At 40.4% G+C, this 15174-nt stretch overlaps 1 protein-coding gene across 3 annotated transcripts in view; it reads left to right on the top strand.

Annotated features, from left to right (window-relative positions):
* DGKB (diacylglycerol kinase beta) overlaps window positions 1–15174 on the top strand; it is a 305929-nt gene that overhangs the window by 171931 nt on the left and 118824 nt on the right. For all 3 annotated transcript variants that reach the window (XM_060782155.2, XM_060782153.2, XM_060782156.2), the window contains one exon: window positions 5396–5460. In XM_060782155.2, coding sequence (XP_060638138.2) covers window positions 5396–5460 — 65 coding nt within the window. The remainder of the gene's footprint in view (window positions 1–5395; window positions 5461–15174) is intronic.

The following is a 15174-nucleotide window of genomic DNA, read 5'->3' on the forward strand; positions in this document are numbered from 1 at the left end:
ATTTGGCTCTAAACTGTGATATTCCCGCACCTGGGAATTCTGTGTTTTTTGCCTTTTGTAGTGCTTCCTTGTTTACAGGGAATGGCGTCTGGCCACTCTCCTGTTTGCTGCAGAAGCTCCTGGGATAAAGATACTGTCTGGGAGAGCCCCTTGTCTCTGGAGTAGTAGAAAACAAGCTTGCTCCATCTTCTAAATGGCATCCCTTAGATTATTTAAATATGACAAATTATCTCTCAACCTTCTCCTCACTTATTTCCTTACTTACTTAGGCGATCCCTCATTGGCCGAGTAGGATAGTCTTCCAGGATCAGTATTCTAGTGGGTCCATAGGTTACTGTGGAGCCCTATTCTTGATCTGCATCTTCTCCCGCAGTAAGGGCATCAGTTTCCAGGTGGAAGGCAGTCTCAGTCAGGGTTGGATTGATGCGCCTTCCTCTTGGCACGTTTCTCTCTTTCACCCTCCATTCATGCCTCTTCAAATTCTGCAACACTGCTGGTCACAGCTGACCTCCAGCTGGAGCTCTCAAGGGCCGGGGCTTCCCAGTTCTCAGTGTTTATGCCAGAATTTTTAAAGTTGGCTTTGAGCCCATCTTTAAATCTCTTTTTCTGTCCACCAACATTCCATTTTCCATTCTTTAGTTCGGAGTAGAGCAACTGCTTTGGGAGATGGTGGTTGGGCATCCGGACAACATGGACGGTCCAGCGGAGTTGATGGACCATCGTTTCAATGTTGGTCCTCCGCTGGTCCTCCGTTGATGTTTGTCCACTTGTCTTCCCAAGAGATTTGCAGGATTTTCCGGAGGCAGCGCTAATGGAATTGTTCCAGGAGTTGCGTGTGATGTCTGTAGACAATTCACGTTTTGCAGGCATGTAGGAGGGTTGAGATGATAATAGCTTTATAAACAAGAACCTTGGTATCTCTACGGATGTCCTGGTCCTCACTCTCTGCTTCATTGGGGAAAATGCTACACTCGCAGAGCTCAGGCGGTGTTGTATTTTGGTGTCAATGTTGACTTTGGCTTGCGTGTTCCAATGAACCTGCGGGCACAACAACTGGAGTCATGCACTCCTAGGAGTGGCTGCGGGGGAGGTTCCAGACCAAGCACAGTCCGAAGACCCACAGACCTCAATGGCGGAGCAGGCAGAGGATAACATGGTACATGTTACAACAGCTGTGAAGGTGGAAGGAGGCTGCAACAGATTGAGAATCCACGGTCATTGTGTTAAACTACACCACCACCACCACCACCACCATCATCATTTAATTACTTATTAATCGCCCTCCATCTGAGAATGCCCTAGGCGATTTACAGCTAGGGCATTGTAAAAGATAAAAGTGAAACCCCACTCTGTGAAGACTGTGTGTTGATCAGTTGTGCGCTGACCTCCGCACATTAAAAAACTCATGCACAGGCGTCTTCCAAAGAAAATAAAAACAAACCAACAAAAGTCCCATGGCGATCAGCGAGTGGCGACGGGGGCAGCACTGTGAAATCTGGAAGCCCCTAGTCATAGACTGGCACATGGGCGGTGGATACGGACTCAGTCCTTCTACCTCAAGGTTCAAGGCAGTTGAGTAGTTCGGCAGCTATATCCATGACTGAGCAGCCCTTTTTAGGACACACTCTGCTCACCCCACACGGGGAAGGGGCTAGAAAAGGTGCCCTAAACATAGTCTGCCTCTCTTATCCCTGACTGGACTGCAGCGTCCAGTGGGGTCACCACCCTGCAGCCAAAAAAGAAAAATGAACTTTGGTACATGGAATGTACGGGCACTGATGGACAACACTGACAGTGAACGCCCTGAACGCAGAACTGCTATCATTGCAAGGGAGCTGGGACGCTTTAACATCAACATAGCACACTTCAGGAGACCCGGACAGCAGGAGAGGGACAGCTGAAGGAAGAAAAAGGAGGCTACACCATCTTCTGGAAAGAACTGCCCGAAGAAGATGAAAGAATGCAGAGTTGACTTTGCTATCTGTTCCAGGAGTCACCAGCCAATCCCTCTCCAATGCCAGAGATACAGCTTAATGGTGTAACATTAGAAAATGTTGACCATTTCCGCTACCTTGGCAGCCACCTCTTCTCCTCACTAAGCTAAATATATCTATACAGTTCCTTATATGGCTTAGTTTCCAGACCTCTGAACATTTTGATCACTTTTCTTTGATCATGTTCCAAGTTGTCCATTCTCTATGCTCTTACTATGTCTTACTAAATACATTACTCAATAATATTTCATATGTTTACAAATAATTTTCAGTCTTTTCACACTATTTAAATACAGATTTAGGTTAAACCTTTGCATTTGTTGTTATTGTTGCTACTTGCAACCTTTTGCAGTTAGTGTTTACAGAAATTGCAGCAAAGATTAAAGGAAAAAATACAGAAGCTGCATGTATTTTGCCTGTATCTGCATATCATTTAATGTGCAAAAGCTTATGGTCTTAAAAAATCATATTTTACTGTTCTAAAAATCCATATATTACATAACTGCAACATACTATTGTAGACCAGCAAGAGGCTGATAGTTTAACTGATGGTTTAAAGAGGTTTATGTGCTTTCTTGTGGCACAAAGTGATGGGCCCTCAAGTCTGGAAAATTCCGGTCTGGGAAATTATGGTTCTCTCTGTGAGAAAACTGGCTCAGAAAGTGCAGGGCCTCAAGTTGAGTTAGAGGAGCCAGAAGGAGCAACAGCAGATAAGGAATTGAGTGAAGAGCTGAGTAATAAGGAGGATTCCCAGGAGAAAACACCTGGCGCTACAGAGATCAACAAAAGTTTTTGTTTACAAATCAGAGCTGAAAATAGATCATGTCAGTCTGAGAGATTATGTGGGAAAGTTGTGGAGAAAATTCACAGGAGACGTAATGCTTTCATGGGTGTCTATTAAACAACAAGTTGTTTACTTTCAGGGCAGTTCAGGTAATACTGCATTAGAGCAAGAAGCTAAGCCTGAGTTCCCTTGTCCTGATTCAAGTCAAGCCTTGGTTTTGGATTTTAATATCCTGGAAGTTTTTAATGATCCTGTTCATGTACCTCTGTTCAAGTTTTTACTAGTTATACGTTCTTGTTTGTGGACTTATGTTGTGATTTCTGACTGTTCCTGGACTTTTTCGCCTCTGGAACTTTATGAGACATTTGGATTGTTGTTTGGTTATCACTTGTTGCAAAACATTTTTGGATTATATATCTTCCTTTCATATTTCTACTTTTAAATATGCTTTTATATGTTTCACAATAAATTATTTGATTATATTTTTGGACTCTTGTGTGGTGGTCATAGTTGTTTCCAGGCCTGGAGTGCAACACATCCATCCATAGTGGGATATAAATAAAATGAAATTATAATGTGTTTTAATACATGGAAATGTGCAGTAAAAAGAAATGATACAAACAAGCAAAAATATCTCTAGCATCTGTTTGTTTGCTTTTAGGTTACTGCTTATTCTCCATCCTTGTTTTGCATGTTTGGAACAAGTACTTTCAAAAACAGAATTGAGCAAATATGCATAGCCATGGGTGGGACAGCTATTACTTAGCGTATCAGCTGGAAAATAAACTTCTTTGGAACTGTTGCTGTAAAGTCAGTGGGGCCCCTATGCTCTGGGTCTCAGTTATCATCACAAGGCTTGAATTCCAGATCTTTGGTTGTATTAGTCACATTTGCATTTGCTATAGATTTATGTAATATGTAATGTAATTTAGGCATAACTAAAATCACACACACATGTTGTGTGTCTTGAAGTAATTCCCAAATTAGGGTAGCCATTTTGTTTATACAGAAACAGAACAGAAAAAGCAACAATGCAAATCTAAGAAGGAGACATTAGTCTTTATTTGGGTCAAGAGCCCAGGTGAGATCCTGCATGGGGGCAGATAGCTACTAGAGATGTGCTAAAGTTTTTAAAGTATAATAAAATTGGAGACTTTGTTGTTTTGACAAGCCTTTGAGAATGCTTCTTTAGCTGTTTGCGTATTGCTATCATTCATCTGATGCCTGCTTGCACAGCCAAGTTTTAAGCTGTTTTCTGAATGCCAGGAGGGAAGGGGTTGATCTGATCTCACTGGGGAGGAATTTCCATAGCTGAGGGGCCACCACCAAGAAGACTCTGTCTCTTGTCCCCACCAATTGTACAATTTCTGTGCTCAAAAGCCCACATTAGAAGCCAAGCACCATCCAAGGAAATTCTGGAAGTCCCCTTATGTCAGCAAGCCTCAGTGCAATAAGCAAAAGCTTGAATCCCTGTAGGATCCTGTTGCAGCTCTTGTCACACAACAGCTGGCTGACAGGGACAGGCTGGATGCACCATTCTCAAGCCCCTTGCTCAGTGTTGACATAGAACCACAGAATCAAAGGTTGAAATTAGGTGGAAATTAGCTTTGTTGTATGATTGTTACCTGGAACGAAGGTGGAAATTAGCTTTGGTATGAGATTTTTACCTGAAATCGTGACTTCCCTTCTATGGTTGTAAATACATCCATAAATATTGTACAGTAAGGGGAAAAGCCACTGGGAGTAGTTTCCTCATATAGCCTCTCTTGTGATGTACTTCTGTTTATATGTATCAAAATGTATGTCGTACTCTTTTGTAAATAAATTGCATTAATACAGCAATATGCTAACAACTGGTGAGATAACATGTTGGTGCAGCTTGCAAACTAACATATTTTCACTGCAGGAATGCTATCAAACATTCAACTTTTTTTAAAAAAATCAAAAAATCAAATGCAAGAACGTTAACAAGGAATGAATAAATAAATCTGAGAAAAGTATAATGGCAATGATTCTCAAACAAAGACTCTTCCTTTGTAAACAAGCGAAAGGGTGATTTTTGCCACCAGAAGGGTGGAAAACACCTTTGTTAGTAAAACTGCTAGTATTATTGCTTTGCTTTGCTAGTATTACTAAAAAAAGTGAACTACAAGCATTTGAACCTTGTTAATGTTTTCTTTCCTTGGAATCTTTTTTTCCTCCTTTCTGGAAAATGTTGTTTACAGTTGTTCAACTTGTCTGGAACACACAGGATTTTATGGTAGTTATTTGACGATATGATTAAGAAATATGGACCAATTGTATTTAATATAACAAATTCTAAAACCATTATTATGTGATTGAGCTGTGAACTCAGTTCTTTTACTAGAAGTAGTTTTGAGACTAAACTTGCTTTCAGAGGCTCCCTTCATCCCTAATTCTAAGTGTATGCCTCGTACCTCATAGGCTTTATTTTCTACTTTTGGGTTTAGCACAGTTTAATCAGGCCTAGTATTGACTGAGCTAGCCCTTGGCACTTGGACAGTGAGATTTCATTCTTATTTGGTTAGCCTCTTTTGTGACAATATTTCATATCTTTCTTGTCACCTAAGAATTATTTTTCTTTTATTTCTTTCAGGATGCTTCAATTGCTCACAGATTTCATATCATGCGAGAAAAACATCCGGAGAAATTCAATAGCAGGTGAGATCCAAGAAAAAAAAATTTAGGCCAAGTGAGGCATTGTCATGTGACAAAGTTGCACATACCATGAAAAGGAAATTATGAATTTTGAGTTCAGTTCTATCTCACCAAGATGGCTGAGGGCTAGGTAAACCCCCCCCCCCAAGTCTAGGGATATAAAAATGATTTAGGACTATCTTTTCCCAAATCTAACTTTGTTCTGGCATTATGGCTGTGTCCATGCAATGGAAGAAAGTAAGATCTCGTATAACCTAGAAATTCCATCACTGTAACCTTCTCTTCTTTCCCTCTTTGTTTGGCTCTTCTGTTGCTTGATCATCTATAACTGGCATTAGCAAATCCAGGCCTGCAGGCTGGATAAAGCCGTTTGGGGTCTCACGCCTGGCCCCCATCTCCCTTGGCCTCCTCTCAGCTTGTAAAAGCAATGGCCTGCTGTCTCTATACTGAGAGGAGAGCCAAGGTAGAAACATACAGCTGACAAGCTCTCCAGAGCTCTCACCAGCCACATGTCTCTTCTTCCTCTCTGGCGTCTAATGTGGCAGGCAGGCCACCATCTCCCCAGGCAGAGGAGAGTGCCAAATGGAGGCCTGAGAAAACTCCAGTAATGGATCATCTCTCCCTCCTCCTCCTCTTCTCCACTTGGGAAAGCAGTGGGTCACCATCTCTTGTGTGGGGAAGAGTGCTGTGGGGGGGGGGGGCACTGCCAGAGAGAATTCAGGCAATGGCCCATCTCCTCCTCCTTCTCCTCTCCTCCAGCTGGGAAGGCAGTGGGCCAGGCTGGAAGAAGAGCGGGGGGGGGGGGGGAGGACAGGCCATTGCGGAGAGAAAGCTCGGTCTGTCTCCTCTCAGCTGGTGCTTCCTTGCCTTCCCCTTCTCTCGGCAGAAGGAATGGGGGAATCCACACCTTCTCTAGAGAGAACCGGTCCAGCCAGGAAGGCAGGTAGCATCTGAAAGGACTGTGGAGACCTTTCAGACACAGCCTGCCTCGTCGTCCTCCTGGCATAAGGATGGGGTTACTCACCCCATCCTTATGCTAGGAGGACAGCCTGACATCCACCCCGATCATGGCCCCTCCTGGCACTGCTCCTGCTACTTCTGGCCCCAACCTCCCACCCCTTCCCTTCCGGCCCCAACCTCTCTCCCAGCCATCTCAGCCAAACACACAATATGGCCCCAGAACAAAAAAAATGCCCATGCCTGGTCTATAAGAGGTAAAGTGACAATCAGGGGACTGAATGAATATGATGTCTGGTGCAATGGGACATAATTCCTCTGAAATAAAATATGAGATCTGTCTTTATTCAGAAAAAAGTGGGTTGCTAGATAGATGGGTGGATGGACAATGAAATAAATGAAAGGTGTATGACTTTGTTGTGGTTGGATGAAGTAAGAAAAAAAAACCACAGAAAATGGCACACCCAGAATGCATTGAGGACAAAACCTCTCTCAATATCAAAAGCAAACAATGGATTAAAAAGCCGGAATGAAAACCCCAGACTCTCTGTTAATATGGTTGGATCTTTAGATTTTTCCTCCTTTAGTACAATCAGTTGTTATCTGATATCAGAAGTGGAGTGGGTACTATTTTCAATAAGAAACTGTTCTGGCATATAAAATGCTTAACTCTTCAGACCAGCATGATAGAGATGATGATGCACTGTGTGGTATTTGAAGATCCCTGAGTTGACACTTTGCCATTAGGCATTGCAGAACACTTATTAGACAGCTGCAGCTGTGAATCCTTATGTTTTGCTTCCACTTGCATACTTGTGTGCTGACAGGAGCCTCTTTCATACTCATCAAAAGTAAGAGCAACTGAGTACTGCTTTGGGGTTTCTTATCATTAAGAAGACTGGGAAAAATTGAAAGAGCTGCAAAAAATGGAAACTTTATGCACATTCTGTGCAGGACTTTTTAGATTTCACATAATATTCAGAAAACAGAAATATGCTCACATACATTGAATTTGCTGGGGTTTTTTTTTTAAAGGAATGAAAATGAAAGAAAATTCTGTAATGGAAAATAAATACAAAATTCCTGTTCACACCATCATGCGGTAAATAGGATGATAAATAATGCAACGTTATAATGAAATGCGTAATTCCCAGTTGGTTGGACATAAGAGCTTGTGGCCCTGGATCTGTACATTTAGTCCTTTCTGAGAGATTCTACATATGCATTGAATATTCACATATTCTGCAATGGAACATATAACTGGAAGCTCCCCATGTTGTTTTAAACCCAGGAGATTTAGTAGATATAACTGTGCAGGTACAACTGCACCAGGAGCTCCAATTTTGTTTGCTTTGCATCTAATGTTTGTTATAGTCCTAAGTTTCAGGGACTCTGCAGATAGGTGGCTTCTTTTGGCTGCAATCATAGGGCAAGCCAGCTGTCAATTATAGCTAGGTTCCCTGGTCCCACCCCCTTTTTGGGTTTTGGAGGGAATAGGAACCTTTTTGGGTTCAGTCCACACACAGAAGCTTTCCATGCAGGACATAATACCAAGAGCTCCTATAGAAAGCTTCGTCTTCTACAGCTTAGCCGGGGAGAAAGGTCCCGTAGCTTGGCCGAGGATTATACAGCCTTACAGCTCCTTTGCTGAAGGACTTCAGCCAGCCATCACCAAAACCTGAACTCCTTTTCCCTTGGAAGTCTACAAAGCTCTGCTTGGTAAGGGTCACTCGCGGAAGCCAGACACAGTTGGTATCGGGTGCAGGGGCTCCACGCCAACAGAGGCAAAGACAGACTGCCCAGATTAGAAGTTAAGGATTTCCCCATTAGTTAAATTACAGTTTATGAAGATAGTGCCTGTTCCCAGTGAACAAGATTGAGAGAGTCAATAGACTGTTAAGAAAGCCTTAAAGTGCCTGTTTGTTTTCATGAATAAAGAACTTTGTTGAACCTTTAAGCATTCAAGAGACTGTGCTTCAAGGATATCCAAAGGCCTTTAATCTGAGGCAGCCCCGGCGTCCCGTTGGGCACCCAGAATTTATGTCCTGTCTACAGTCTGATGCACAGGTCCAGCGTGTGACAGCACAATAACATATTCCTCATTGCATATATTTACCCTGCTGAAGATCCTACTTGGTCCCAGAACACCAAGACTAAGCTCTATAGGTGCTTTGCTGGTTCTTTCTGGCTTGTCATTTTCTTCCACTATAAAGGAAAATCTCAGAGGACCATGTGTTCCTATGGGTTATGCTCTCTCGTTTTTCTGCTAACACTTTAAATTTTTTAAAAGATACATATTGATGTTCAAGTGATTTTTTCCTTTTGTCTTGTATATTCTTATTCATGCTCTCACTGTTAAGTTATATTGCATTTTGGATGTTGTTCTATTTGAGGTCTGCTTGCAAGTAGGAAGCTAGCCAAGTATTTTGCAACAGACCTCACAACCTCTGAGGATGCCTGCCATAGATGCAGGTGAAATGTCAGGAGAGAATGCTTCTAGAACATGGCCATATAGCCAGAAAAACCTACAACAACCCAATGATTCCAGCCATGGAAGCCTTCGACAATACATTTTACATAGTATTTGAAAAAAAAAGTGAACAAAATGTTTGACTTGAAATAGAGCAGGTTAGGATAGATATGGGGTCGGGGACATTGCCTACTTTAAAAGTAGATGAAACTGAGGTTGTGATGATAAGACAAGATTATTGGTATAATAACTACATGCTTCCTGCAATCTGAGACTGTCTGTATTTCAATATAGCCCGTAATAAATACCCAAGTTTGTAGTGGTACTCTCCAAAAATAATTATACTATAATAAGTTTAAAATGATACCATAACAACAAGTATACTAGACAAGGGCTTTCTGAGGATTTCCAAAGACACATAGGAAGAGAATTTAGCATATGCAGAATTCCTAGACAATAATGGTAAAGCTGTTTTATTAGGGGTCTGCTGCATATTTTCAGCAGGTAGAAATTATAATTTATAAAAAGCTCAGCTAATCATATGGTTTCAGCTCAGATTTCATGTCCCAATAAATCATATGCCATTAATAACATCTGTTAGCCGGCTCACCTTGAAATTCATCTATATTTAAAGAACCTGATCTTTCTAACATTATCTTAAGGAAATTAATTGCAAAAGCTATAGGTATCATGCTTATACCATTTGCAATATATATAGTATTAGTGAAGGAATACCAGGACACAGAAGAAGTCTCATTTTGAAAGGTTGTGCAGAATAAGTATAGGAATTAATTTCCTGTGAAATTACAGTAAATTTATTATACTTGTTTATTTTTAATTAGAAATTATAAAACAATTATAAAACTACAATGAGTTTGTCCATTAGTAGGGCACAGTTCTGTTCTTGTACACAGGAAGCTTTCTAGGCATACTTTCTCATCGGGAAGCACTCACACAGTGGAGAGACTCAGCGGCTCTCCTTGGTTAATGTTCTAGATTTTATTCTCATAGAATTTTTTTCCGCTTTAGAACCTTGATAAGATTAAAAAACTCAGCACCACAGTTGCAAATAAAGTTACTTGAAAGTCTATCCTATTTATTCAGTGGCTCTCATTTAGCCTGTTCAGTAGTGGATCTCTCTGCCCCAGAGTGTGGTGGAGGTTCCTTCTTTGGAGGTTTTTAAGCAGAGACTGGATAACCATCTATCGGGTGCTTGGAATGTGATTTTCCTGCTTCTTGACAGGGGGTTGGACTGGATCGCCCATGAGGTCTCTTCCAACTCGATGATTCTATGATTCTAGGCTTGTGCATGGATCTGTTCTAGCCATTTTCCTTATCAATTTGCCAATCTAGCTTCTTTGGCTTGGCCGAGTGGCCATAATGGCAAGGCCCCAACCGTCACATTTTTCTGTCCTTAATGTCACTACGTGGCAGCTGATCATGGTTCCTCCTCCTCTATTCAGCATCACAATTGCCTTCTGGCTTCAGTGTATTTTTTGGCTTGGTTTCTGGCTTGGTCTCTATCTTGAAACTTTTTGATTTTCCTTTATTTCTTTTTTTTTTAAATTTAGTGGGACTGACTGGATAGGTGGGCAGGGTGCGTGTGCACACAATTGGAGGCTTGGAAAGTCACAATTTTAGCTTCTTTTTCTTTTCCCCTTCTCTCCTTCAGAAAATACTTCTAAAATATTATTATTCATAATAGTAATCCCAGCAAACAAACAAAAAGCCTCATTATCAGAAAACTACTACTCCTAGTTACCTCTCATGTAGAGTAGAAAGTAGAAACAGTTTAAAGGAAGCATTAAACCTGAAGCAGAAAGGTGTGAGAGGGAAAAGGCACACTCCAGGAAGGGGCTGCAGTGCAAATCAAGATAAAAGAGAGGGATTTTTAAAAGAAGCCCAGGGTAGTATAGCTCCAAGTCGATCACTCTTTCTTCCCTAGAAATTGGGAAGTTTTCTTAAAATGCCTTGGAAAGCTGCATCCAGCGAGAGAGAGCATGCACCTGCAGCACCTCTAGCACCTGTCTCCTCTAGAGTAGAAAGAAACAGCTTTAACAAAGCATTAAATCCGGTCTCCTCTACAGACAGAAGGGAAAGGATTGCAGAAAGAGTAGTATCTTAACTTTGATGCTTTTAATTCTGGTCTCAATGAAGGATACAAGGACAAATTATGCTTAAAATGATGGGAAGGGGAGCCTGGGAAGTCCCCCTCTCCATAATGGGCCAGAAAGGGTGCTTTCTTAACCCCATTGCTGAAACCCAGGCTCCCTTAAAGGGGGGAAAAAAGGAAAGGGTTCAATGGAGGATGCTTCCTTAACCTCATTGCTGAAACCCAGGCTCCCTGGAAGGGAAGAAAGAAAAGGGCCACAGGAACCGAAAGAGTAGCCTCATAAGTTCCCCATTGCTGCCAACGGGCCAGATCTAGCCATATTTTTCGGGTGAGGACTGAAAAAAGCTATCAGGCTACCCGCGCATTTTTAGGAGGCACACTAAAACAGATACTGTGGTCTACTGGAATCTGGCCAGCTGAAACGGATCGATGTTCAGCCGAAATGCACAAGCCTACTCTCATTTCTGCATTGCAATTCTGGAACTGAAGCCTTGTTGAATAGATAGAAGTCAAAATGCACTGTTAGTTGCTGACAAACCAGAGAGAAACCGAAATGCACTGTTAGATAGCAGGGAGTTTTGGAAAGTAAATCTTTGCATTTTATCTTATAATTTGCTTGTTTTCAGAGTTTAAAACAAGTATATTTCTTGTTATGGTTTTGTTGACCTTGTGTTTTAGACATTTTCTGTCAGTTGATGTAATTATGACTCTGTTTGGTGCCAATAACTGTGCACTTAGCTTCAGCTGAAAGCATAATTTACTGACACCATTCACTTCAACCATTTGACCTCTCAAGATGGTCTCTACTAATGAATAAATATAGTATTTAGTTTATCATATTATTCATAATAGTAATCCCAGCAAACTGCTAATGGTTCATATAACTTTTATTTTAGCAGGAATTTATATTTTGTGGTGTTAGATACTGTAATTGGGATTCTATTTATGTGAGAGCTGTGGTTTTAACAAATTGTTATGTAAATAGTTAACTGTCTAGAGTTCTTAGGAGGAAGGATGGAGTATAAATAGAAGTAACAATAGAATAATACATAATTGTAACTATGTTTTATGTAAATAGCTGTCCAAAATTCTTAGGAAGAATGGTAGAATGTAAATAGCAGTAACAACAACACAACAAACACTTATGTGACAGATTTAGACCTGTAAACCATAAGACTAACATATTCCATTAGGAATGGGATGAAGAGAGATGACCGATGAGGATAATTTTATATCTAGAAACTGTGTTGATATTTATGTCATTATATATATATTAAACAGAACACAGGACAATACACTTAAGATTTGGGGATCATTTGATGCCTGGTCCAAGAGAGTTTTTAATCCCATGTTTGGAGATACATTTGGAATGCTTTTCCCTGTAACTTTGTATCAGTTATCACAAAATCGTGATATTTGTAGGAGCCAATTTAAAGTAATGTTAGAAAAGGACAAGCAACACTGTAAAAAATGTTTTGTCTCAGTTATCTCCTAGAACAGTGGTTCTCACCCATTGGTCCAATAGATGTTTGGACACTCCAGTTCCAGAAGCCCTAGCCAACTTTGCCAACTTTCAGAAATTCTGGGAGCTGAAGTCTAAAATACCTGAAGAAGCAAAGGTTGGAAACCAGTGGTCTAGATCACTGAGAGAATGTGGATGGGCAGTTAAATTAGGAGGTGTGCCTTTTTTATTTGATCAAGTTTGAATTGCTACAGTGCAAGAGAACCTTCTGATCCTCACCCCGATTCATTATCACTTTGCTCACATTGTAGAAGATCCTGTCCAGATGGAAACTTTAAGCAGAGAAGAACATTGGATAATTAAGATGCTTGCTTGCTTGCTTGCTTAGAAGCTTTCCATGCAAATAGGACCTTTCTCACTTCAAAGTTGTCTCCCTCTGTGTGTTATAAGTGATGATGGATGGAGATTGGAATAGGTGCTTTCATCTTGAAACCAGATAAATGAGACATTTGTATTTAGTTCTCCTCCCCATGCTTGGTTCCTGTTACCACTCCTTCCAAGTAGTGAATCCTCTTTGATGAAGGTGCCAGATACATTATGAGACTGATACCATAGCTCAGATTAATTTTGCAAAACAAAACAGAGATGATATTTGCCATATATGTTTATGTACCAGTTAGCTAAATTTTATATTAAGTTGTGTAGAGCAGGTTTTTTTTTTCAACTTTTTGCTCTCTGGGTGTTTTAGACTTCATCTTCCAGAAATACTGACCAACAGAGAGAAATATATGGAGGCCTGAAGACTGAAAAGCACTTACATTAACACACTTAAATGGGCAAATATATCTATTTCTTATTTCAAATGCCATAGTCTCAAGCTATTGAATAGAGTTCCTGCAGAAATCAGCTTAAGTTCATGATACAATTCCAAACTCTTGTTTTTGTTCACCTTAACTTTAGGAGTTACTTACGAAACATCAGGAGTGATAGAAAATTAAATATATAGCTTTCATCTGTTGTTCCTTGTGGGTAATAATGATACTTCTTACCCTTAGGATAGGACCAAATTACTGTGTTGGTGATTGCCTTTGAGTGTACCCTTGAAATAATAGATGTCAGTTTGACAGGGTTCTGCTGTCAGCATAGGAGAACCGCCGTCTGCACCACAGGCTGTCAAATGCAGACACTCTATAATGTTAAGCATCTTTCCATGCTGAGTTGAAAAATTGCCCAGTATATACTCTGCAAGTACAAACTGTTGATTCATAACAGATACATATGCTAGAGGCCAATGTCAATAAAATCTAATTTTCTTAAAATGATGTCAAGTAGGCAACATATTTTCATTACTTGGATTGTTCTGTTGCTTCGAGTAGTTCTATGGGTCCCTCCTTCCCCCATCCAGGATTCAAAAGTGTCAGCTATCTATTATTTATATATTAAAACAATGGCTAATAGATGTATATTAGCTTTCAGTTCCTTTTAACCCAAATATAGTCACCTTAAAATAATATTTAATAATTTGGAGTAAACTGTGGTACCTCAGGCAAACAGCAAGGAAGGTCAATAGTGCTTGTGAAATCCACTACCACATTATATAATTATGGCCACTAAGCGAGATAACTTTAAAAGGGTGGGATAGATAATTTCATAGATATCAATGTCCATTGTTCCTGATAGCCACATATTGTCTCCAGTATCCAAAGCAGAGTTGAGAAAAAGTATTACTTTTTGGCTTGGATTGAGGCGAGGGGACAGTTTATATTGACTTGGTTTTGGCCAGACTTGGGGATGCAATGGCTTTATAGGGTTGATAGGTAATACATGTGCTACACTTGGTCTACCTCTATAATATAGGAAACAGTTTTACCTTTAGGATTCTGATATCTCAGGGATAACAGCAGGAAAGTACAGGCAGTCCCCAAGTTACAAATATCTGACTTATAAATGACTCATAGTTAAGAACAAGAGTGAGGCAACAGGAAGTGAGATAAATCTACCCCTAGGAAGAGAAATTCACTTCTGAAAGAGTATCATGGGGGAAATGTGTCTCTAATGAAGCTATGTCACCTATCCTTGCTTCCACAACAAGCCAAATTTTTCAAAATCCAGTTATCACAGGGACAGAAAGTGAGGTGAAATCTTCTGAACAGGGGCACAGACAGCAAAACAAACACCATAGGGTGTTAACTCTTCCCAATGCTATCCAAAGCGAAAATACATATATTTTTGGCTGGAGTTACACTTAAAAATGTACGTTGTTCTGATAAACATACAAATTCAACTTAAGAACAAACCTGCAGAACCTATCTTGTTCTTAAATTGGGAGCTGCCTGTATGTTATCTCTCTGTTACCCCCAAAACACTGACATATCACCAGATAAAGGGATGGCCCTAAGTAGCCTTGGGAAATATAATTTTCTTAAGAATAATTATGGGGTTGTAAATATAGGTTATAATTCCATTTTCTGGCACGTTCTGTAGCAATTACCTCAGATGTTTTAAGCAGAGGTTCCTCACATTGTTGGGGGCCCAGACTATAGTTTGAAGAAAAAAAAACATGAACAAATCCCTATGCACACTGCACATATCTTACTTGTAGTGCAAAAAATGTGAAAGAACAATACAACATTTAAAATGAAGAACAATTTTAACCAACGTAAACTTATCAGTATTTCAATGGGAAGTGTGGGCCTGCTTTTGGCTGGTGAGATA

This window comes from Anolis sagrei, chromosome 6 (genome assembly GCF_037176765.1).
Source record: "Anolis sagrei isolate rAnoSag1 chromosome 6, rAnoSag1.mat, whole genome shotgun sequence".
NCBI lineage: Eukaryota > Metazoa > Chordata > Lepidosauria > Squamata > Dactyloidae > Anolis > Anolis sagrei.